Source organism: Plectrocnemia conspersa, unplaced genomic scaffold (genome assembly GCF_051122295.1).
Source record: "Plectrocnemia conspersa isolate PC_06_02 unplaced genomic scaffold, ASM5112229v1 ptg000012l, whole genome shotgun sequence".
Classification (NCBI taxonomy): domain Eukaryota; kingdom Metazoa; phylum Arthropoda; class Insecta; order Trichoptera; family Polycentropodidae; genus Plectrocnemia; species Plectrocnemia conspersa.
Window position 1 is genome coordinate 29,643,710 of NW_028277176.1, and position 24,838 is coordinate 29,668,547.

The following is a 24,838-nucleotide window of genomic DNA, read 5'->3' on the forward strand; positions in this document are numbered from 1 at the left end:
TGACCTAATGAAAGTTATAAAACTTTAATTAGTTTTAGAACTTTTATTAAGTTAGGTTTGGGTTAGAATAGAAAATGAACAATTCGCAACTGTCACATTGAGCTTTATAGAGATTTCAGAGCAGCGAATAATTTCACTAGCGCCTCTCGGTTAAATTACATTTTGTGTTAATTAAAATATATATCTACTGGTGAATATGTAGTTGGACTTCACTAGTGAAAATATAACTTCACTGAAAAATACATATTCACTGTAACTTTTATACATCGCATGTAAATAAATAATGGTAATCATGTGAACGTATGTATTACTACATATGAAAAAGTTTAAATCATATAATTTTATTAGCATTTTCCAGATTAATTATATTTCACTGTAAAAATATATTTTACTGGTAAAAGTATGTTCGGATGTAATTTCACTGAATTAAGATATTTAAAAAAAATATTTTCGGAATAGATTTGAGATAGCGTTCTTAATCGAATTATTCGTCCAATTTTTAACTATATGAATATTCTAGGGCTGTGAAGTCGAAGTTGGGGGTCGGAGTTGGGGTCGGAGTTGGGGTCGAAGTCGGAGCATTCGAAGCGGAGTCACTATTCTAAAATGGCTATGTAACGAAATTTGACAGTTGCGAAACGCCCATTTGCTGTTCAAACCCAAACATAACCTAATAAAAGTTTCAAATCTAATTATAGTCTTAGAAATTTCATTCGGTCAAGTCGAAATTAGGGGAAAATAAGCGGGCGAAGAATTACAGACAGACGTCGCATATTGCTCCATAGTTTGGCTGCATTTGGATTTTACGTTATGTTTTAAAAATATTATGGGAGCCAATTTAGATGTGTTATGGCCAAAATTGGTCGGCGCTAGAGTGGCATTGCGTGGCGTGTTTTCTCTCTCTACCGGCAAGTTTGTAAGGGTTCGGACGCGTGCCGTCGCGCGTCCGCCCCATTCTAACCATGTAAACACCGTTAACCGTTAAATAAATATTACTGCAGCAGCTCAATCTGTGTCTCATTGCCACCCGTCACCAATACACCCCTAAAATATGATGGTTATTCTTACCGATATGAGAGTATTGATTATCAAGAACTCATTTTTGGCTCTCTGTAAAAAACGGGAGTGATAAAGCAATGAAATTTTTCATCCAATTTTTGACAAAATATATATGTGTGAAAAAGTATTTTCGTTTGTCACAATAATTAAAACTCGATACCAGTCTAGGCTTGAAATAAAAACGGCTCTCCGTCTTGCAGTAACGTCATTGGAGTTGAAATCCAGGAACTTGTTTTAGACAGGTATGTACAAATATCACACTAAAAATATGAATACGCTTCAATTATTTTGTAATAAATAAACCAATATGGGGGCCAATATAGATTTGTTATGGCCAAAACTGGTCGGCGCAGAAATAGCGGTGTTGTGACGGCTCTCTCTCTTCCGGCAAGCTTGTAAGGGTTCGGACGCGTGCCGTCGCGCGTCCGCCCCATTCTTATAATGTAAACCGTCAATCTCAAATAAATATACTACTGCAGCGGCTCAATCTGTGTCTCATTGCCACCCGCCATCATCACAGTCCCTAAACTGGTGACTCCGACGTGATCCTGAGCACACATATGGAGTCAGACGAAAAATGGCAGACACAGACGCCGCTGCAGTACAAAAAGCCGAGCCGCTGCAAACCCACTTGCTGCCACCCCGCCGGAGCTTCCCTGGATCCGGACTCGAGCTGGCGGACCACCAAGACGATGGGCCTGCGCCTCCGACCATGAGCCGCCATCGTCAGCCGCCGCCGCCGCCGACCACGTGACCCAGGAAGCATCCGGCGCCACCACGCGCCTCCAGCGAGAAGCCACCGAAGTGCTGCCGTAGACCAGGCTCGAGTGGACCACGCGTGACCCGTCACGCACCCGTAGGGCTACGCCCCCGCGACTCCGAGCTCGAACCGCATGTTCGGGGCCCGTCACGCGCGCGCCCTGTGTAGCTGCACCGACGCACCACAGGGCCCCGAAAGGTGCTCCCGGACATGCCCGTTCTTCTCGCGCCCCCTGGAGCCCTACGCGCCGCCCGGGTCTACACGTGTTCCACTCGGCTTGGAGCGAAGCACGCCGCGCGTCACTGGAGGCCGCGCCGCCACACCATACGTCACGACTTTGCTACTTTTGCGCCGCCAGCATTTAATCAACAGCAGCGCCAAGGCCCCCATACCTCCCCCTGGTTATAGTTCGCAATTGTAAATTGCTAGGGCCGGAGCCGTATGGGGGCCAATATAGATTTGTTATGGCCAAAACTGGTCGGCGCAGAAATAGCGGTGTTGTGACGGCTCTCTCTCTTCCGGCAAGCTTGTAAGGGTTCGGACGCGTGCCGTCGCGCGTCCGCCCCATTCTTATAATGTAAACCGTCAATCTCAAATAAATATACTACTGCAGCGGCTCAATCTGTGTCTCATTGCCAACTGCCATCATCACAGCCCCTAAACCAACTTAAATAACTTTGTTACAAACATGACAATATTTAGTGGGAGGGGGCGGAGGGCTAGAAAAGTTTATATCATTTAATTAGAGTCTAGCGAATGAAAAATCATTATATGAATTGTAATTTCACATTTTGTGATAAAAATAATAATAACGTCTGTTTTTATTATTTGAAAAACTACGGTTTGTAGTTTGTATTACTATATTATTATTTGTCCAATCTCAAAAAAGGTATAAGGGTATTATGCGAGCAGTTGGATCTCTTTTTTGGTATAGATTTAACATCACCACATAAAATATTCAGGTCGTACAGGAACCAAAACTAAATAGAATAGAGCTAATCCAATGTTGTCAAATACGCAAGATAAATTACTGATTCATATAAAAAATCCCGATTTTTTTCAATATTGAAAATTTTGTTGAGATGGGGGTGCTATTAGGTGTGCACATAGATGGCTGAGGTGCACCCCTGATTGGTGGTTTTGGTTAAGCTATTTTATTTATAAATGTTATTATATATATTTTATTTATGTGCAGGTTGTAGGCATTTATGTCCCTCACATGCTCAACCCTTTCACCGCGGATGGCATCTATATATGTCATCAAGAAAATTGCCAGTACTCATTGGGCACCTAATGATATGGTTATTTAGTATAATTTAATTCAATAATTTAATTACTTGAATTTATCAATCTATATTATTTTAAAAAAGATGGCATGAATCAGTGCCCCTTACATATTAGCCAATTTTGAAATGGTGCACAAAAATATCAGCCGCGGTGAAAAAGATAATAAATATTATAATATTTTTTTCAATTTGTATGGGCGAAAAAAATGATTTTAGAACCTAAGAGAAAATAAGAATAGCAAATGTCACTTTTTAACATAACCTCGAATGCAGAGTTGTCGACGTATTGAATCAAAATGCTTGACTCTCAAATTGACGAAAAAACGCGAGAATCCATCGTTCGATTTATATCAGAAGTGAAGACTAGGTACATATAGACATGTATATTTTGGAATCAAATCTGTAATCTGATTATTAATTATTCAACGTTTTAGCAAAATTGAGGGCTCTTTTAATATTACAGTAAAAACTGTAGATCTTTTGAAAAATTTAATAGCGAATGCCAAATTTAACAATGCTGCGTAAGAGATATATGTTTTTTTTATTTGGGTGTAATTTTGATTGATTTTATAAATTATTAATTATATTCGTAGGGAATTATTGCAGCAAGTGAAAGGTATAGGCAGATTCTTACTGCAAGGATTGCCTCAAGAGGCGGTCACTGGAAATATGGTCAGAAGAATCTTGCGTATTATTAGGGAAGAGTATCATGTCACTATAAAGGTTATTTTTATTTATTTATGTTGTGAAATAATACTATAGTTGTTGTTGAAATTGTATATTTTATTTTAGAACGAATTGGCAGGAGCTGGTGATTCGCTACAAGGCTTATTGCGGCCAAGCGATGAATCGGAAGATGCTTATCAACAAAACGTGCCTGAACTTAGAGATGTAGTTTTGGAACACATAACGGAGTTTCAAACCGAGCTCGATACTTGGTAAATATAAATTGTGCGAGTTCGGTTTTTTTGTATTTAATGATGTATATATTTTAGTGGTGATAATATAATATCACAAGCAATCGAACATATACATTCTAATGAGATCATCCTTACTCTGGGTGAATCCAAGTTGGTCGAATGTTTTTTGACGAAAGCGGCTTTCGATCGACAATTTCATGTGTTGGTCGCTGAAGGATCTCCCAAAGGACAAGTAAAGTCGATCTTTGTGTTTCATTTAGCGATGCATATTCTATGAGAACATTTTTTAGGGACACATGATGGCCGCTCGTTTAGCGAAGGCTAAAATTGAGACAACTTTAATTGCGGACAGTGCCATATTCGCTGTTATGTCTCGTGTTAACAAGGTATTATGATCATCATTGATTTATGCAACTAAAATTTGGAATGTATTCAATTTAATAATTTTGTTTAGGTCATGTTGGGCACTCAGACGGTGCTGGCTGGAGGAGGTTTGAGAGCTGCTGTCGGAAGTCATACAGTGGCATTGGCTGCTAAACATTACAGCGTACCGGTACATAAAATTGTCTTAAAAATATTTTTAAATAATTCAATGTACATTTATCAAAAAATTTTGGGTCGCACAGTAATCTATATGTTTGAAATTTAACAATACTTTGCATGACGAAATATCAAGTAATCTATATGTTTGAAATTTAACGATACTTTGCATGACGAAATATAATTTAATTATACCAAGAACTGATGATCTTAACAAATTTTTTTTAATGCCAAGAGATATCACTATTAGGATTTAAAAAGTGTTATTAAAAAATATTAAATTTTGTACTGTTTTTCCATGATTCACTTTCACAACTTTTCATTACTATTTATCGAGCAGTAAAAATTGTATTATCATTTCTGGCCTTTGTAAAAATGATGAAATATAAACACATCTAACATTATGAATGAATAATAGGATATTTAAATATAATATTATTTAAATTATGAAGATAGCACATAACGTTTTCTTTTGACACACCGCCTATTATGAAAGTTATCACGGTTTTTGTAAAAAAAATTCAAATTCGCAGAACCACTAATAAAATAATTTATTTAAATACATTTAATTATGAAGATCAATTTCTTAAAAAAATCATAAAATATTTTTTTAACTTCTTCAGAATTTAGATTAGTTTGAAAGTTTTTCAAAAATAGTCCAAAATGTCATGCAAAACACAAATTGAGAACATTTCAAAAGGAATTAATTCATGTTCTGGAAAACTCATTTTATATTATCAAAATTTTGAGTAGTTTAAAAGGTTCCAAAAATCCCCTCTAAAATAGTATGTGAAACACAGATTGAGAACCACCAAACAAGCATTTATTTAAATACTTAGGTTAAGAAGAAATAGTCCTAATTTTTTTTAATTCTTACTAGTTTGAAAGTTATGGCAATTTTTACAAAAATGCTTATTTTTTGCAAAAAATAATTTGCAGTAGGACTTTTTACCTAGCGCTAAAGTGTTAAAACAAATTTAAAAAGTGACAACAAAATTGTATTTTTTTACAAAATGTATTAATATTCTTTATACTCTATTTACAATCAATTTTCAGGTCATAATATTGTGTCCTTTATACAAACTTTGTCCGGAACATCTGTGCAATTACGAACAAGAAAATTTTAACATCTTAACCAGCCCCGAAGGAGCCTTATCATATAGGTATGTCCTACTTTAAATAGGATTTGAACATATTGTCATTTCATGTAATATTAATACACATGTCTCTCATTTTTCAGTGTCGGTCCATTAGCTCATCAAACACACGTTTACTGTCCGTTATATGACTACGTCCCTCCAGATTTGGTCACACTGTTCATTACTAATTTGTAAGTATAAACATATTTATTTTCGTTACTGTAATCAAACCGATTAATATAAATATGACTATTTCAGAGGCGGAAATGCACCTTCGTATATATACAGACTATTGTCAGAGCTTTATCATCCTGACGATTATAATCTAATGTAAAACAGATACAACTAAAATACGATATTCTACTTTGATTTATTTATTTATCATAACAATACAATGTAATAAAAAGTAATGGAATAAACTTATTTTTATATCTCTCATAGTTTTATTGCGATGAGTTCAGTCACATCGGCATTTTTACTCTCGCTCACTCTAAGATTGAAATGTAGATGACCATCTTTGTCAAGCATGTACATTATCTGCTCCAACGGAATCAGGACGTTCTGACTAGCCTCGAGGATGTCTGTGTCGTTTTCTGATTTGCAAGGTTGTCTGTAAATTAAATTGAATCGAATTATATAATTTATTTATTATATAACTATCTAATAAAAATTTTACCTGAAGGATATTTTCCTCATCGGTTTGTCAGGATTAAATATTTCTAAATCAAAGAAATACGAGCTGTTTTGAGCTGCGGACTCTCCTGTCGCTATTACAGCCCACATCATTTTGCCTAAAATGTTTTAATTTGTTATAAACAGTATTTGTTGTATTAAAAATGAAGGCCAAGAAAGAGTTAGTTCTATGTTTAAATCCTATATTGATTTCAATTAGTTCAGGAATTAAATTTTTATTTTAGAAAAGCAGATTTTCCTGCCTAAGTTCATCATGTTTGAAAGAGTTTTGTTTATTTGTATGTCGTAACTTGAAAAAGCAAATCAAGAACAAAATCCAAGCTAAAATATTTTGCGAGTAAATGTCTAGAGAGCACTAATTTGTTAGCACTGTATAAAATGTATATGTTACTATTTAATTACTTAATTACTTAAATATTATCAAAATTTAACCAAACTTTAAAGTAATATAAAAATATTAGTTTATAAAAAAATTTGCCCTATAAAGGGTTAAATTATTTTTTATGCTTATAACATGCAGCAAATTTGAGCAACACTGTTATTATTTGTTGGATAGTGAAAGGCGATTAAGTTCAGTAAGAATATTTTAAAAGTGTAATTCAGTTCAGTAAGAATAAAATCGTGCCATCACTGTCGCAGTGGGAATGCGTGGAAATGGCGCCAATACAATTTTATTGCTTTTGACATCGATTTTTGACTTCTAAGAAGTGACAATTATTTTTGAGCCCTCGTTGACCAAAATTCGGTTTGAATACATTTCGACCAATATTTTTAAAACATAGCGTAAGTGCAGACAAACTATGGAGCAATATGCGAGATGCGACGTCTGTTTGTACTTCTTCCGCTTATTTTCTGCTGAAAGTTGAGTTGGCCTAATTTGTATATTGGACTTGCCTAATGAATGTTCTAAAACTATAAGTAGTTTTAGAACTTTCATTAAGTAAGGTTAGGGTTTGAACAGCAAATGGACGTTTCGCAACTGTCAAATTGAGTTTATTTCACTATCAGTTAAATTATATTTTCGCTAGTAGAAATATATATCTACTGGTGAAAATCTATTTAGACTTCACTAGTGAAAATATAACTACAAAATAATACACATTCAATGTAACATTTATACATCGTATGTAAATTAATACTGATAAGTATGTAAATGTATATATTATTATATGGGGAAAGTAGAAATCATATCATTTTACTAGCACCTGCCAGATAAATTATATTTTCACTGGTAAATATATATCTACTGCTGAAAATGTATTGTGATATGATTTCACTGAAATGACATATTTATAACAATATTTTTGGGTTAGATTCGAGACTGTTTTTTATGTTTTCTTGGAGGGTAACCCGAGAATTTCTGACTTAGAATCAGGGACGGCATTTTAGTTTTTTTTTTATATTCCTACTTCATTAGGTTTCATATTATTTAATTAAATAATATATATTTTCTGGTCAAATTCCCAAATGACCCCAAACATTCATTAGAGTTATAATGGAAAATTCATTAGAGCAAGAGCAGTCTTAAGTATTTACTTATTTTTAATGATACTAACTGCAGCGGAGAACATTCTTTATCGACATTAAAGTGTATAAAAATGAGTTAAGGAACACAATGGGACATTTCGTATAAATAGCCTCACCTTAATGAACATAGAATATGATTTATATAAAGAAATTGATTTTACTAGTGTTATCTCTAAATTTGCTCACATTAAATCAAGAAAAGTTTGTTTGTAAAACTTGTGTTTTATTTTATATCCTAAATCAAACCAAGAGCCTCTCGATAATGTTTGCTAGCTTAATTCGGAACTGGTAATACCACTGCGTTTACATAATTTAGTCTTTCTTGGTCTACTCTATAAACACAATCACCTGATTTTGTGTCATATATTTGATATATGTTGAAAACTCTGTCGAACGAACGCATCAAATGATATCTCATAACGGGATTGCGGTTTTTCGGCGACCAAGCATCATTGAAGCTGACGAACGGTAAGTCTGTCACTCTATTCTTATGACTTTTTATGCAGTGATTAAGCCAATCGATAGCTTTGCCTTTCCAATCGCATTCACCTTCAGGAAGCAACAGTCTTAATTAGTCAAATATTTCAAATTCTACTAATGGTTTGAGGTAGTTTTCACCGTAAACATTGGCCATAAGGCAAGGCGTGATGCGATGAGGACATGAGTTTCCATGCTCATCGAGGTTGCTTAGAGCCAATCTCATTTCGCATCCTGAGTTGGAACATGGAAAGTGCAATTTGTCAGCGAGGGCCTCCAAAATGATGCTTCTCGTCTCAGTGAAACTTTCCTAAAAGTACAATTTGATTATTACTCAAGAATAGGATTGTGTATTAATCATTTCTATTGCGTCGATCACCTTACAAGTAGTACATTTCTTGTACTTTCGCCGACATTTCATGCAAGAACTGTGCCCCTTTGTGCATAGTAAAATAGGTGGTTTCAAATACGTACCGCAAATGCATTTTAATTCACCAGTCAAACTATCATAATGATCAGGTTGTAGTAAATGATTCACTGATAAAAATTCATACATTAGATAAAAATTATTGTACATACATAAATAAAAAATACATTACTTACATTCACTCATTTTGTTCAACAATAGTTAATTATAGTGTAATTTTTCAGTATGTGGCACTTAACATAAATCCGAAAGACAATGGTTATCAATAGCATTTGTGCATTATCACTATAATTATCATTGTTGTGCTATCACGTTTTTAAAGATACCACATTATAAATCACATGATCTATAATTGATATAAATTACATGATAAAGCATATAGTATATGTAGTATTTTTCATAATTTGATACTAGTATTGATTGTTAAATTTAATACAAAAGTAAAAAAATATTTATTTTTTATTTAAAATCTTAATGCACAATGATGGCCATTATACAATTAAACATTTAAAAAAGCAATTATGATGCATACTTAAAAGGATGAGCACCATCTCACATACTTTTTCCAGCTCGTCATAGCTATCCTCACAAACATTAATGTATTTGAAAAGACCATTGAGAAGCTGGATAGCTCGTGTAAGAGGAGCGTTCGTAAGCGCTGAAGTCTTGGTCACAAAGAGCAAGAATAAAGGATCCGATCGCGACTCTTTAGAGCACTCTAAAGCTTGTTGACACCGCCCCTTAGCAATTTTAAAAAGTGCTTCATTGAACAAACGCTACTCCGAGAATGCAATGAATTGTATCCCAATGCTCCAATCAAAAAGCTACTAGGATACAAATACAGAGACAACCCGTACTCTATCGTGTAGAAATATCTCAGAAATTTTCAACAAGGAGTATTGCGCTTCACTTGAATTTCAGAATATACCTAGTTTTGGCGTGGCTTCGAAGGACCAGCGAAACACTAAGATTGCTGTTTGAATCTTTTCTGCAAGTTTAATTAATAATAAGCTTATTCTCGCACCCGAACTTCGCTGACCTTACGTTATAATAACAAGCGAGCAACTCGAGCTTAGTTTGGTCTAAGCATCTTGATACTGGACATATCTCAAATAAATCAGAATAGAATTTGTATGAGATTATATTTGTTGTTTAAGTGTTTCCTGACTTCTGAGTAAGGTTAATTGTTTTTTGAATCAAAATTCGCAATATGTAATATAATCTAATAAAATTCTCACTAGTTTCCACCTGCGTCTTACTGGCTGCGAAGTCACACACCCCTTAGGGTTACTGAACCTTAAAATATATGTAGTATTATATTAAATTAAAAAATATATAATATTTTTTTAAATTATATTTATTAATTAATTACTAGATTTCTTATTTTTTAATAATATTTTTTTTATTAAAATTTAATTTTTATTATTGAATGGAATTTAATTGATATTATTTCAGGAAAAATATTATTTATAAGAATTGTCTTATTAATTATTTTTTTTATAAATATATACTATATATAGAGATATTTATATAATAAATAAAATATTTAAAATACATTTCATTTATAATATTAATAATTTTTAGATATAATTTTAAATAACTTAAGAAAAATGTCCAGATATTATGGACATAGGAGCTGCCAAAAAAACAGATGTCCAATACGTGTGGATAAAATACTTCAAAGTGTTAAAGATAAATGATAAAAATTATCTTACATTCCAATATTGATTCAAAAACAAAATTAAGATCTAGATTTCATATCGATTTTTTGGCAAAATGACAAGCTTTATTGACTATGTAAAAAGCTGAGTATTATAAATAATGGATGAAGTCCGATTTATAACTCGGGCCGAATCGCTACCAACTAGCTAAACAGCATGATGTTTAAAAAAATAATATTCTATAGAACAAACCTTGAATTATACAATGAGATAATGATAATGGTGATAACGATCGTGATGACTTGATGACCGAGCTTGTCGTTGTTTCTCAAATATTAAGATATTTTTTTTTTAAATATTGAAATAGTAAATTAAAATGGTAAAATTTTGAATAGATGATTTTTTATTAATTTATTTGTAATGATAAAAATATATATCTTTGTTTAATGTATTTTTCAAGTATACGTTAATATATGTATTAAAGTAAATTTTTGTTTATTCTTTCTTTTTTATTATTTTTCATCGATTTATTAAAACTTTTAATATTTGGGATAAATTTAAGAACATATTAAAAGCATATTTCTCAAGAATAGAAAAGAAAAATGACAACAAATACCTTCAATTCCAATTATAATTCAAAAACAAAATTAAAAACTGGATGCACGCTGACCAAAGATCACTGCACGACTTTTTCAGTTGCTGCGCACGAGCGTAGCTTAGAGGGACATTGGCCATAACCTGTCCTTAAGATATGACTATAAATAAGTAAATGGTTTATAACACATTCAATAAAAGAATGACAAATAGTTATTTTTTATATATTTGAATTTTATACTATAATTATATTTTGAATTTTATAGATTTTAAATCTGTTTAAAAATGGCAGAAATCAAAAATTAAAAGATCAGGATAGTAACATAGCTTTCAAAGAATCCGATTAGTAGTGATCGGAAAGAGATCACGACAAGATATAATAAAACACGTCATAATCTACTAAAAATTTATTTTAGTCTAGTTTCATTCAAAATATCACTAGGAATGCTATAATGTTCCATATAATTTACATCAACCATTTTGTTCAACGTTTGTCCTACGTTTTTCATTTTTTGGAGTAGTCCTTCTTGATTCAAAATCGAAATATTATCATCCTTGAGTTCCATTAATTCGTATTCTGGTACTTCTTGCGATGCTTTCATTCCAACGACGATAATATACGGAAAACCAAACCTATTATGTATAAAACATGTTATGTTAAAAACATCTATAATATTTCTTTAAAATTATATAATATCTAACCGTTTAGCTTCGACTACTCTCTTCCCGATAGTAAAATGATTTCTATCATCGATAATAATATCATTCTCAAACGTATGACAGTGCTTTATCAACAATGAGTAAATCTCTTCTACTAATGGTGCAGCGAGGGCTTCTTCTTTAGACCCTTTCTGAAATGTATAAACTATTCATTGAAGTACTGATATATACTATTATAATAGTATACAATGAAAATTATACCTTAGGACCTATTATACAAATTGTATAAGGCGCCAATAAAGCCGGCCATCTTAAATCTGTTTCAGAAGATAAGACTTCCACGGCTGCGCTAATAATACGAGACATGCCTAAACCATAACATCCCATTTGCAATGGATTAGAGCCTACAATATTAGCATTAAAGCAGGAAGAATACTTAGTTCCGAGAAGAAATGCGTGTCCTACCTAGAACGATTGCATTTGAATTAAAATAAGCACGACAAGAAATATTTGTGTAATAATTACCTCTATGCTGAGTGTTTTGTTAAATTCGTTTTGTCCGCATTTTGGACATTGAATTTTAGAATAGGTCTCCAATAACTCTTGAGTGATTCTATAATTGCAACCTTTGCATTCGAGAAGTTCGTCTTCGCCGATGTTTACTGGATAATGATATTCGTGTGATATTGAACCACCAATATTACCCGTGAAACCTTCAACTGTTATATAATACGTTTATAAACAAGCAATTCTTTTACATAGTAAGGGAATGTTCAATCTTGTAACAAAATAAAGGACTCTTGCCATATTTTTTTTAAGTAATGTGTAAGTTTTGACAAAATATTTAGCACTAATTATGTTGATAATTCACACATATAAATAATGAATAACTATTATTTTCGTAATAAAGTTAAGCACATTATAAAATACATTTATTGTACAAGAAACTTAATTTAAATTTATATCCAAATTAGTTGAATTAATTAATATACCTATACATTAATACAGAACTAAATTAAAAAATAGCATAATACTTAAAATGTATGTTTTACAGTTTTACAAGAAAATAAATATGATCTTTAAAAGTTCACCAATAAATGGTACTTTTCAAAATAGGTACCTCTGTAGGGTAGAACGGCCCAAGACACACAGATGTATCGAGTTTCACGTTTTTTGTGTACTGGCAAGCGGCTTGTTCATAAAAATGTAACTAAAACTATTTGTTTATTCAATAATTTTTTCAGTTTAATCTGAAGTTGTATAAACCTTTCTACTAAGGAATTCTGTACTTATCCAATTTAATTATCCTGATTTCAATATATTTTTGAACAGTTTCATACATTATTGCTATACAATTTTATAATAAAATAAATAAATAAAATAAAACCTTTAATAAAATTTACGCCAATTGCATCGAAGATTTGTTCGTATACTTCATTGATCAATTCGTAGGTTTTTTTAGATGCATCAGTGTCAACGTCGAACGTATAAAGATCTTTCATTACAAATTCTCTGGCTCTGATGGTACCATAGCGTGGACGCATTTCATCTCGATATTTATTGCCAATCTTTAATGATAAGTGTATAAATATATACCAACAAAAAGTATAAGAGGGCAAATATAATCATCTAAAATACCTGATATAATCTAAGCGGTAGATTTTTAGGAGAAACTGGTGAAATGGATGCTATTAGATCAGTTATCGCTTCCTCGTGTGTCTAAAATGTAAAAATAAATATTATTTTTTATGCATTTATAAGCTTATTATAATGCTTGTTAAGACGCACGGGAGCCAAAAGGTAATATTTATCATGTCGGTCCTTTAATTTCATCAACTCTGATCCTGCTGTTTGTATTCTGCCGGATTTGATCCAAAGTTTTTCTGCTACTAAATTAGGGAGCGATAATTTCTGTGCGTCAACTGAAGCCAGTTTATTTTCGACAATGGATGTCAATTTATCGAGCGATCTCAAGCCCATGGGTAAATTGACGAATAGACCGCTGCATATTGGTTTAATGACACCGAACTCGGCTAAAAGCTAAATTTTCACATGGTTGTATTGAAAATATATATTAGAGGTTATGTTATCGTAGCGTTATTTTTCAATAAATACCCTTTGACTCTTGGAAGTACGGTCCTGATGCTTAATTATTGCACTTTTTGGTGTTAATGTTAGGGGTCTAAATATTTTTGAAATGTATTTCATTCTCCCGCCGGTCTGACGTAAGATTTAAGATGATAGTTGGTGCCAGTGTTGCCACCAGATAAAATATCCGCCTGCAAAGAAAAAAATAGCAAGGGAAAGACAACTTCAAAATATGATATTTAAATTGTATATTGTTAAAATATAATTTTATAAGTAATTTTAGCGATTATTATTTTAATTAGTTTAATATACAAGTTCAAAGTTATATAAATAAATCAATAAAATCGCCAGTATGCATTTCATGAAGCTTTGAGCCTTGTTATATGTATAATTTAAAATTGAAAAACACTTAATTTTTTTGAAATATTATTCAAATAACTTATGGCATAAATAGGTACTCCCCCACATTTAGTAAAATTTCGAAATGGCACGCAAAAATATTAGCCGCGGTGAAAAGGTTAATACATTTATTAACTAATAAATAATAAACGGTATATACTCAGATCTAGTATGAAATTAACACGGACAGATTTTTGAAATTATGTGATGATGTTTTAGAGGAAATGGTTTATATTAAAATATACAACAATGGTCTTTGCTAAAAACATTTCAATGTAAATTTATATAACATGCTCTTTTTTAATTTTCTTACTGTATTGCTTTAAATAATCGTTTACGCAAAATCCTGATAAATTCCCTTTCCACTTTTTAAATAAGGCGGCTTCCAGGTTTTTCATGAAATTTTAGTTTGACCCACTTATGTTACAATATATCACATTGTGCCAGGCCCATCTTTTACAAACTGTCGCAATTGCGCTGCCCCTGCCCTTCATAAGCACGTGATATAATTTATGGAAGTCGTTTAAGACATTTTTTTATTATTCCATTGTTACGCTTAATAGACGTGAGTCCAATGCATTACAACTGTGGTAAAAATAACACCAAAACCGCGCCTAAGAGGTTGGCGGCCTGCGTGCAAACATTGATTGGCCACCCCAATATTTTATATTTTGCGCATTTTTGAAACAAAATGTTGTTAAACTAGTTATAACTATTACATAAATTAAATTAGTATGACACAGGCGCCTAACATTTTTTGATCACAAGCATATTTTATAATCGACAATTTATACAGTGTATGGAATTTTTTTAGGCCGCGGTACACTTTTTAAATTAAACTATACTTTGTTTAACTATATTTGAATAACAATACAATAAATCAGCAATGGCGAACCTTTTTAAAGCGGCGCGATGGGTCAAAATCAAGTGAAAGGTAAATATTTTGTAGTTCACGTGATAAACACTCCAAACAATAAAAACAAATGAAAAAATGCATACGAGAAAATTTTAATTCAATAATAAATCATAACGATTTTTGTAAAACTCTAAATTAATAACACATTTGTAGAAAATAACGACAGAAGAAATTCGATGCTCGACTCGAGGGTGGTAGGCCGAATACTGTATGATTTTTTTCGTTTCGGCTGCGGAAAACTTTTACAAATCCATAACTTTTAAGCTTTTATAACGGTTTTTTACCTTCAAGTATCATTAAAATTTTGTATTTGAATTATATTTTTTTTCGATTTTTTTACGAATTTAGAGATTGTTTTGAAAAAAAAATTACGTCCAAAAATATTTAACTTTTTTATGATTTATAGAACTTAAAATTTTTAAGAAGGGGGACAAATTTGTAGATTTTTTTCACAAAGTAACAAAAATAAATATTCTGTCAGCAAAATAGGGTATCAATCACCAATACCGTCGAACGTATAAGTGTTGCCAGTCGTTTGGATTGCTTCGTATGTGAGTGATCGTGTATAGAGTTTTTAACTTAATTTTTAAATTTTATTTATGTAAATAAATATTTAGTGTATTTACTTTCAGCATTTATATTACAATTGTTTTTTAAATTTTTAATCACTAATTCTTACATGTACACAGTGTACATCACCGAAACGCATACAATTTTAGCACCGCAAAGGAAAGGTGAACAAACGCTGTCCTTTGAATATATAGACATTATATTAAAAATAAGTAAACAACTTTAGAAACAGTTGCATTAAATTTGGTTTTTGTATGTGTTTTTAGTAAAATATTACAGCCATTGTTTTTAAAATTATTGATTGCATTACCATGTATAACAGTCAGAACGGGATATTTTACTTTGTGTTTAACTTCTCTTTTCGTAGAGATGTCGGGGATTGTATTATTATGGTGTGTGATACCATCGACCCTCGCAGAAAGGCCGTCTCATCTGACTCGAAGGACCAGCGAAACTATTTTAGCTTTATAAATGTTCGATAATAAATAGCAAACGTTACAAAGTTACAAACGCCATAAAAATGTTTGCTGGGTATGGACCAAACAAATCCGAACATCCTATATTATTTTATTATTAACTTTTGATTTTTTAAATATTGTGTGGTATGATACGATAAGATTGTTGAGAAAAAAATGGATGCCATTTTGCTAGTGTATCTATAACTGCTCATGAGTTCGTTAATCTTTTTTTAATAAAATAATATATATATATATTATTTTATAATAATTATTGAAATAAATTATTAAAAATAATTAGATAGAAAATATACTCATCAGCATATTTTACGTTTTGAAATTATATACATATAGATTTAAAAATATAAAAAACGTGAAAATGATAATATATTCAATGTGTGTACATGTATTTCTAATGGAAAGTAGATACATACTTGTTAAAATAGTAATCCGAAACGTAACTATCAATTCATTTTTGCTAACCCTTCGCAAAGTGTAAATCCTTGAAGGTAAACAAAGCGAGAAGGGGAGATATTCTATTTCGTAAAACGTAATCTAGAAACTTACCATAAAAAAACATACTCATTGTTGATTTTACGCGTAAATATTATGTTAAAGAAGAAAGTTGTATAATATCCATAACACGAGGATAGAAGTAGTTTTTTGTATTAAATATGTATGCAAATAAGTTCAGATTGCTTTCGCATCATTTTCATTCTCTTCTCTTCTCTTCAATTCGCATTTCTACATTTGCGAAAAGTTTAAATGAGTTTTCTTCCGCTCGTAATGCATTACATGCATAATTTTCCCGAGAAAACCTGTTTCTTCGTTTTTGATAAACTTTGCATCAATGTCTACATACTGTATCTATATTATAATTATAAGTTTGTCCTTCTGATTATTTCTCACGAAAAACTCGCCAGTTGATATAAACACTTTTTTTCAGAATATATGAATATTCCATCTTGAATTAAAATCCGATACATCTTATTTCTTGAAATCTATATCTCTATGGCTTAGAACTACAAATAAGATGATGTCCATATTATTTGAAAGCAGAAGCGGAAAATAAAATAATGCTAATTATAAGGGATTAACCTAAGTAGATTTACTGTGGCGCAAATTAAAAAAAAAAAAAATTTAGTATGTTCGATGTATCACCTAAAAGGAATATATTTGCTTTATCTCAGGCAAGTCTAACGGTACTTAGCAGAGATATAACAGAGAAATGAATGCGCCGCCGTGACCTGCCAGCTCTTTTTATGATAAGGTTGGCTGGCGAAGTGAAAACAAAAGCAGGTATTGCATACACGAAATTCTTTCTACTATTTGTGTATTTTTATCTTCATTTAGACATAATTTTACCTAAATGCTCCGCGTAATATGCTTCACTTAACATATGTGTTAAATATTAGTAATAAGTAAGTTTTATTTATTATATATAAATAAAAAACGCATTTGAAAAATTTGTGCTTTATGTATATTAAACAAAAATATTTTCAATGGAAAATATCGCAATATTATTTTTTCTGTTACCTATAGGGTTTACTTATGTTAGGCCAAATTGTTTGGGATTAAAAGGGTTGTGCAGTATATGCATATTTTTATTCTATAATAGTTACCCAAACATTTATAACTGAAATTTAATTAATTTTACTTTTAACATGAATAGAAATAAATAAGTATACAAGAGATACATCTTTCGAAAATAAATATAATTGAGATATTCTAAAATAAATATTAAATGTGCAATAATTAAAATAAAATAATATAAATAAATCACATAAATATCACATTTCCCCCAACAGATTTACGTACGCACTCCTTACTCATAAGGTTCTTTCGGATAATCGTAACTGACAAAAAATAATGAGGAATATATTTTATTGGAATAAATTGTCGAGTAGTGCTCTGGCACATGGTATAAAAATTTAGGAGGCATCCGGAAACGTTCGATCAAAGACGATATTTTGTCAAAAACGACGTTATCCTAGATTTATTGTTCCAAAAGAAGAAAGATTAGGCGCCCGTAATTTCGAAAATATTTTTTTTGTAATTAATGTTTTAATCAAAATGATTTGTAATTAAAATATTAAATATATCGAAACAATAGTTACTCGGGTCTTCGAATGCTTGATTTTTACTAATCCATAAATAAGTATTTGGATTATTTTTCGGTCAATTAATTAAAATAATAATAATAATATTAATATCGGTAATAACGGTAATGGTATTGACTGTAAGTTAAGGAGCCGCATTAATAAATACATGTGAAATTAAAATCGGTTGATAAGAGAGAGATCTGGTGCACATTTTCTGAAATTTCTGACAGAATCTTTGTATATTTTATTTTTTCTTTCACATAAAGTTTTTATAAGAAAAAGATATCAGAGAAGGGGGACACCTTTGAGAATGGCATTCTTTGAGCCCGGATGGGAATTCGACGCCCGAGAGGGTAGAAATAAATGATTAGAGGGGCACTTTCAGCAGAGTAAAGGGTGATTCCCCTTTCGGGCGTAATAAAATTTGTAATAATAATAACACAGCCACCCACGCCGGGATGCGCGGATGACCGCGTCTGGCGAGGATACATGCTGTGAAGAATGTTTACCCATTCTCTGACCGCTGTCAATCACTCTTAACCTCATTAGAGGTCTGACGAGGGGCACGGCGGGCGGCTAAAACGTCACCACTGACACCGACAGCTTCCACGGCCATACGTGCTATGCTCAAAGACATGTTGCGCTATGTGAAGCCAGGATTGGTACAATAGTGGTCAGGAGTGGAACATTTAGCTCCACAAACTAAATGTATAGTTAAATGAAGCCTATGCTATAATATTATTATTTATATAATATAAAATTATTTAATCTGATGAAGTAATATTTACTAGTCGATATGCTTGACCGTTTATGTGCCAAAGTAACTTTGTGTAGTACGTCACCTCAACGCCACATAATATATAGGCTATATGGGATTAAAAAAATTTTTTTTTAGTTTGTCGCAGCGCATAAGTTTTTTTTATCAGATTTAGAAATAGACTGTTTAATTTTAAATATTTTTCAGAACGTATTAAATGTAAAAATTAAAGTCGATGAAACCAATTTCTCGATTATGTCAGTTGCAGCTCGTTCATTTTCATTGTTTATTGACAAGATACTGGTTGAAGAAAGAGCTACTAATTATTCGTTATTTAAGTTTCTCAAATTCATGTTTTTGATTCTCTGCTTTTATATATTAATTTAAAATTTAAAGCTTTTTCAATGTAATTTCTGTGCAATATGAATTTTGTGTGCATCTTTAATTTATTGTATATGTATACAAACATTTAAAATCAATACCTTTTAATAAAATTGTGTAATTCAGCAATTATAAGACGCAATTAAAAATATATAAATTCTAAAATAAGTTTGAAAAGTAAAAAAATGAAATGAGCAAATATTAATAAATAATATTCAAGATAAATTATTTTAGTGAAAGGTTTGGTTACGAAATTAATTAAATTGTGGCAATTACACTTTCTAAAAATTCCATTCATTATCAATTAAGCCGCGTTTTGCACAAAGGAAAAGTGGCAGTTATGAAGAAAAAATATCCATAAAACAAAGTCTACCAACCCCCTTCGCTCTTCTTATCTTTCTCATTTTTTCCGCCCACCTAGTCTGGCGCCCAGGGCGGACTCGTTAAACTTGTCCGACACTGGTCACGATCTGCTCTTTTTATCGCTAATACACGATCCTCTCAAATATTTACTTTGAAAACTAAAACCAGCACGAAAGTTGCAAGATTTTATCATATACAAAAGCGTGGAGTAGCGAACGATGGAAAATGGATATTATTTTTCTAAGCCAGTGTTTTTCAAACCTTTTACTTTAAGATGCTTTCAATCTATACAAATTGTCATTAAACATTTCAACATATTTTTTGTATAAAAAAATAATTTTACTGTTTATTATATTATATTATAAATACATTTACAAACATACGTTTGGATAACACATATATGAGCGAGTTTTCTCTTATATAAATATTCCAATGCACTATAATAAAAATATTAGTAAATAAAAATTAAGAGAAAACATTTTTATATTTTGGATAAAAAAGAAACATGCAGATTACAACGATAAATCTTTACGAAATTCGCACATATTATTATGTCTGGAATTTCCATCACGAGTAACTCACATTTGCAGAGCTAAATAATATAGTACTAGTTTACAATAATATTATTTTTGTATAGAATTAACAAATACAAGATTCTATATTATTGTTGTTGGCAACATTTTATTTTTATTTTTAAGAGGGCAAAATTCAAGTGCTCTCCTGATTAACGATTCATTATCTTCTTATACACCTGTCAGAGTACCTTAATTATCCATGCCAAGCTATTGTGATGTGTTGACACATTTTTCTCTGGTTCAATTACTAAATAAATAAACAAACAAATATAAAAATGGAAAATGTGTCGGACGGCAAAACCCCGGTCGGCCGTGATACCAGCTTGACAGATAAATTGAATAAGTCTATTGAGACTGTCACTGATCGGACCCGTTGTCGGCTCGAAACGATGACATGTCCAGAGCTTCTCAAATGATTTACAGACATTTTTATTATTAGTGTTTTTTTATTTGTTTTCGGGCGCACAGTCGCTCTTTACAACGCTCTACGCCCGCGCACTATTTTATAGTAGGATTGTGAATTATTATCACAGCTATGTTGTGTTTTCAATTCAGTGACAGTACCGACAGTGAGAGATTCGATTCAACATAAAATTTATATGGCTATGTAGGATATTTTTATTATATAGTAAACAGCGGTTTTACAGTTACTGTTTATACATGTATAATACAGTGAATGTGAAATTTTTCAGTGAAATTATATTTTTACAATTTTAGTGACACTGTATTGTTATACGTTCGTTCAAAACATGTTGGTTATAACAGGTGATGTGTATATCATTTTAATTCACACGTCAATAAAACTGTATTGTCCATGTATTGGTTTGGAAAAATAGAAGCACATCTTTTATCTGAAATGAACACAATTTTGATAATTAGTTGACTTGAATAATTCAGATTGTATTATTTATTTTACGCAAATGGACTTTTCACATCTGTCACATTGCAGTTGAGAGCAGTATATAATTTCACAAGCACCTTTCAGTTAAATACCATTTTTGCTAGTACCGATGAAATTATTTTTTATTACCAGTGAAAATATATTTTCAAAAATTTTGTTTTATTAAAAAATAAATTTTATTATATTTTTTAAAAATAATTTATACGTTATGACTAAAAACTTATTCTTAACCCTTTAAACGCCAGTGACTAATTAGTGAGGCATCTGTTTTTTCTTTTCACGCGTCAGTATCTCTTACTAAAAATAAATATCAAATACTTGCTTTACTGATAAATGACGCTAGAACAAAAATCTTTACGAATTAAAAAAATGTCAATTATTTGATTTAAAAAATATTCGACAAATGACTCACCGGTGAGTCACTAGCGTTTAAGTGGTTAACACAGATATTGTGTATATTTCAGTTGAGTTCATTACCCAGTCTGATCCACAAACTTGTTTTAAAATGACGACAATTCGTTATTTTGTTAAAAAATTAAAAAACTTAAAAAAAAATTTGTAATAAAAATTAAAAAAATATTTTTTTTAACATTGTTTGTCATTTATGTGAATTTTTGAGGACACGATAACAGCGGTAGTTTTAATTACATTGACATAAATCTTGTTCTAAAAGTATAATTTCATAATATCAGCTTTAACCACCATCTTCATTTAAAATGGCGGTGATTAAAAAATAATATAAATCGAAACTTAGTAAATTATATATGTTGAAACATAGTTAAATATTTTAGATGAGTATTCAGCCTTATTTGCTATCTTGTTTTATAATGACAATAATTTTAAAAAGTAATGAGGTGAAAAATGTTTAAAAAAGAAAATTTGTATGCTTTATTTTTTTACATTTTTTTGGTATTTTTGTGGGCTTTTGAGGACACAGTGCTGTAGTTTTAAGCATAATAAAATAAAACTTATACATAATAATAATTATATTAAAATAAAAGCTAAAAAAAAAAAAATGTTTTTTGATGTTTCTGTGTTTTTTTTTGTGGACACTGTAACTGCCGTAGTTTCAATCATATTGACATATATTTTAAATATCAGCCTAATATGACATCTTTTTCAAAATTCCACTGATTAAAAAATATATATAAATCGTAATTTAAGTGACGATGGAAAAAATAAAAAAAATACATTTTATGATTAATAATATTAAATTAAATAGTTTTTGAGAACACGATAACTTCAGTAGTTAAAATTATATTTCCATAAAACTTTTATGCTAAGTAGTTAGTTTTATTAGCCATCTTGTTTTATATTTGCATCAATTTAAAAAAAACTTTTTGAAAGAAAAAGTAATGAATTCAAAAATGTTTTATTTTTTTTACATTTTTTTGATATTTTTGTGGGTTTTTGAGGATACTTTGCTGTAGTTTTAAACATACTAAAATAAAACTTATATACAATAATAACCATATTAAAATAAAACTTAAATAATTTTTTTTTTAATTTGTTGGTTTTTAAGGACACGATAACTACCGTAGTTTGAATCATATTTAAATAAAACTTATTCTAAAAATATGTCATATTTATATCTTGGATAAGTTTATTAACTCACTCAACTCACAATGTCTCAAAATGGCGGCTATTTTAAAATATTAAAAAATTAGCAACTCCGTTACAAAAAATATTAAAGTGAATTCAAAAGCGTTTTATAATATAAATTTTTGTCAGTAGTTTGGAAAGTTACGAAATTTGAAGAAACGATAACTGCCATAGTTTTAATTATATCGACGTTAAATAATTATTAAAATAGATCTTCTTAATATTTTAATATATGATACAATTTAAAATAATAAAAAAAAAAAATGATATACAGAACTCTTTTATAACCTAGTTCTTGCAGGACAGCTTATTTTGTTAGCACCAATATCATCATTCTGATTGATCGCTATAAATGCTAGGGTATTCTACACATTTACACATTAGAAAATAGCAGACCCTCGAGTGAATAGTCATATTAAAACCCCCAAGTGCCAAACGTAAACAATGACCACCAGAGACTTTCAAACCATAAACAATAATCACACTAACCAAAACTTCTAAAACGTACAATTTACACAATATATTGTAATCTTAGAAACGCGCGTCGAAACATTTACATTGTTTTACTCAACATAAATTTAAGACAATCAGATATTATTTATGTAGAATTCATGTTTAAATAAAATAATTTTTAATTACTATTTATTAGGAGAGCAGCAATTCAATTTTTTCCTCCAAAAGGAGACAAACATTTATGATAATTAAATGGGTGGTGTTTATGATATTTTTAGAAGCATATTTTTAAAAGCATTAAATAAAATTATACGGATTTTTTCCATAAGTCTATTTATAATATTAAAAACATACGTGTATATATTCATATATGTGATTTTGTTGATCAAATGTTTTCTCCACTGAACTGACAATGAATACATAAAAAAACAAGTATAAATTATTTTGGTCGCAAAGGGGGAATCTACGCAATAAACGCGAATTTTACGGTCAAAACTTATTTACACAGCCTCCCACAGCGGCTCTCAAACTTCAGCCGAGATTTACACGCAGTTCGAAAAGTGACGTTGAAACGTTACTTATGCCGAAAAATGTACACGGTCGTAAATTAAGCTCGTAAATGGCAATAATGCGCAAAATTGCGGTTTTCAAATTTATTGCCACCGCCCAAAATCTCTCCGAGTGCTGGCATTGTTTCAGCGGGCAAAACATTCTGCCGCCTGGCACATTCCCCAACTTTGTACATACACATTACTTATTTGTATGATTTAAATCACGGGCTGTTTTGACTTTTAAACACATAAACACTTAATTAAAAGCAAACTTGCTCTTATTCGGGAGCAACTGCTTTGGGATTTGCAGTGTATTCATCAAACCATGATATCTCAACGGACATTTCCGGATGATGTAATAAAAAAATGCATATACAAAATTTTCATTATAGTTTGTATTAACTAGATTTTAATGATTGTAACGATAGTGATACAGAAAATTAATTATCATAATTTGAAGATGTTGATAACGAAAACAGATCTGATTTTTAAATATAAAAGTCACAGATGTGCGTATCTAAAAATAATTGTGTTATAAAAATAAAATGTGTTTTTAACCCATTCCACGCCATGTTATGATGAGCTTGTAAAACGCATGTATTTGACGAAACCAGAGGAAAATAATTCTAGAAAATAGTCCTTTTAAACATAGATGAGATAATTACAAGATCTACTTTTTAAAAAGTGTAATGCTTCCTCTACACTCTCTGGAAGTTACCGAACCAAAGGTCTACCGAATATGGTCGAGGTCGCCGAGACATTAGAGCGGGCAGACCCGAGCTCGACCGAAGTAGCCCCGAATTAACACATTATATTTTCCGTCCTTGCCCAACCATGGCCTACTTCCAGAGAGTGTGGAGGAAGCATAATGTCTAATTAAAACTAATGTAGTTATTGTGGGAAAAACCGTGTCATTCCATATAATAAAAATATAATCTGCGATAACAAAATTAACTCTCTAGTGTAATTTGTATTAGAAAAA

General features: G+C 31.0%; 3 protein-coding genes across 3 annotated transcripts; 1 reads left to right on the forward strand and 2 right to left on the reverse strand.

Annotated features, from left to right (window-relative positions):
• The first annotated feature begins 3,352 nt into the window (after positions 1 to 3,352).
• eIF2Bbeta (eukaryotic translation initiation factor 2B subunit beta) lies at positions 3,353 to 6,137 on the forward strand. Its single transcript, XM_088200788.1, has 10 exons — positions 3,353 to 3,472; positions 3,540 to 3,626; positions 3,699 to 3,828; positions 3,898 to 4,043; positions 4,101 to 4,257; positions 4,316 to 4,411; positions 4,480 to 4,578; positions 5,622 to 5,728; positions 5,806 to 5,895; positions 5,963 to 6,137. The coding sequence occupies exons 1-10, from the start codon at positions 3,402 to 3,404 to the stop codon at positions 6,036 to 6,038; spliced, it is 1,059 nt and encodes a 352-aa protein (XP_088056914.1). The 5' UTR covers positions 3,353 to 3,401; the 3' UTR covers positions 6,039 to 6,137.
• LOC148228914 (E3 ubiquitin-protein ligase siah-1) lies at positions 6,069 to 9,142 on the reverse strand. The gene is made up of 6 exons (XM_088200797.1): positions 9,005 to 9,142; positions 8,781 to 8,938; positions 8,543 to 8,711; positions 8,273 to 8,473; positions 6,381 to 6,495; positions 6,069 to 6,314 (listed from the first exon to the last, which is right to left on the reverse strand). Exons 1-6 carry the CDS (start codon positions 9,012 to 9,014, stop codon positions 6,140 to 6,142), a joined length of 828 nt encoding a protein of 275 aa, XP_088056923.1. The 5' UTR covers positions 9,015 to 9,142; the 3' UTR covers positions 6,069 to 6,139.
• A 2,333-nt stretch (positions 9,143 to 11,475) lies between these two features.
• On the reverse strand, positions 11,476 to 14,001 carry ProRS-m (prolyl-tRNA synthetase 2-like protein, mitochondrial). Its single transcript, XM_088200786.1, has 8 exons — positions 13,859 to 14,001; positions 13,532 to 13,783; positions 13,382 to 13,462; positions 13,131 to 13,311; positions 12,269 to 12,462; positions 12,005 to 12,208; positions 11,786 to 11,934; positions 11,476 to 11,716 (listed from the first exon to the last, which is right to left on the reverse strand). Exons 1-8 carry the CDS (start codon positions 13,949 to 13,951, stop codon positions 11,491 to 11,493), a joined length of 1,380 nt encoding a protein of 459 aa, XP_088056912.1. The 5' UTR covers positions 13,952 to 14,001; the 3' UTR covers positions 11,476 to 11,490.
• Positions 14,002 to 24,838: the final 10,837 nt, after the last annotated feature.

Coding starts and splice junctions, on each gene's coding strand:
- eIF2Bbeta (XM_088200788.1), top strand. CDS start 3,402: ATGCTTGACTCTCAAATTGACGAAAAAACGCGAGAATCCATCGTTCGA. Junction 4,258..4,315: donor AAGGATCTCCCAAAGGACAA/GTAAAGTCGATC, acceptor AACATTTTTTAG/GGACACATGATGGCCGCTCG. Junction 5,729..5,805: donor GAAGGAGCCTTATCATATAG/GTATGTCCTACT, acceptor CTCATTTTTCAG/TGTCGGTCCATTAGCTCATC.
- LOC148228914 (XM_088200797.1), bottom strand. Junction 8,712..8,780: donor AGAAATGTACTACTTGTAAG/GTGATCGACGCA, acceptor TTGTACTTTTAG/GAAAGTTTCACTGAGACGAG. Junction 6,496..8,272: donor AATATATGACACAAAATCAG/GTGATTGTGTTT, acceptor AAAACATTTTAG/GCAAAATGATGTGGGCTGTA.
- ProRS-m (XM_088200786.1), bottom strand. CDS start 13,951: ATGAAATACATTTCAAAAATATTTAGACCCCTAACATTAACACCAAAA. Junction 13,463..13,531: donor AATATTACCTTTTGGCTCCC/GTGCGTCTTAAC, acceptor TTTACATTTTAG/ACACACGAGGAAGCGATAAC. Junction 11,717..11,785: donor AGAGTAGTCGAAGCTAAACG/GTTAGATATTAT, acceptor TATACATAATAG/GTTTGGTTTTCCGTATATTA.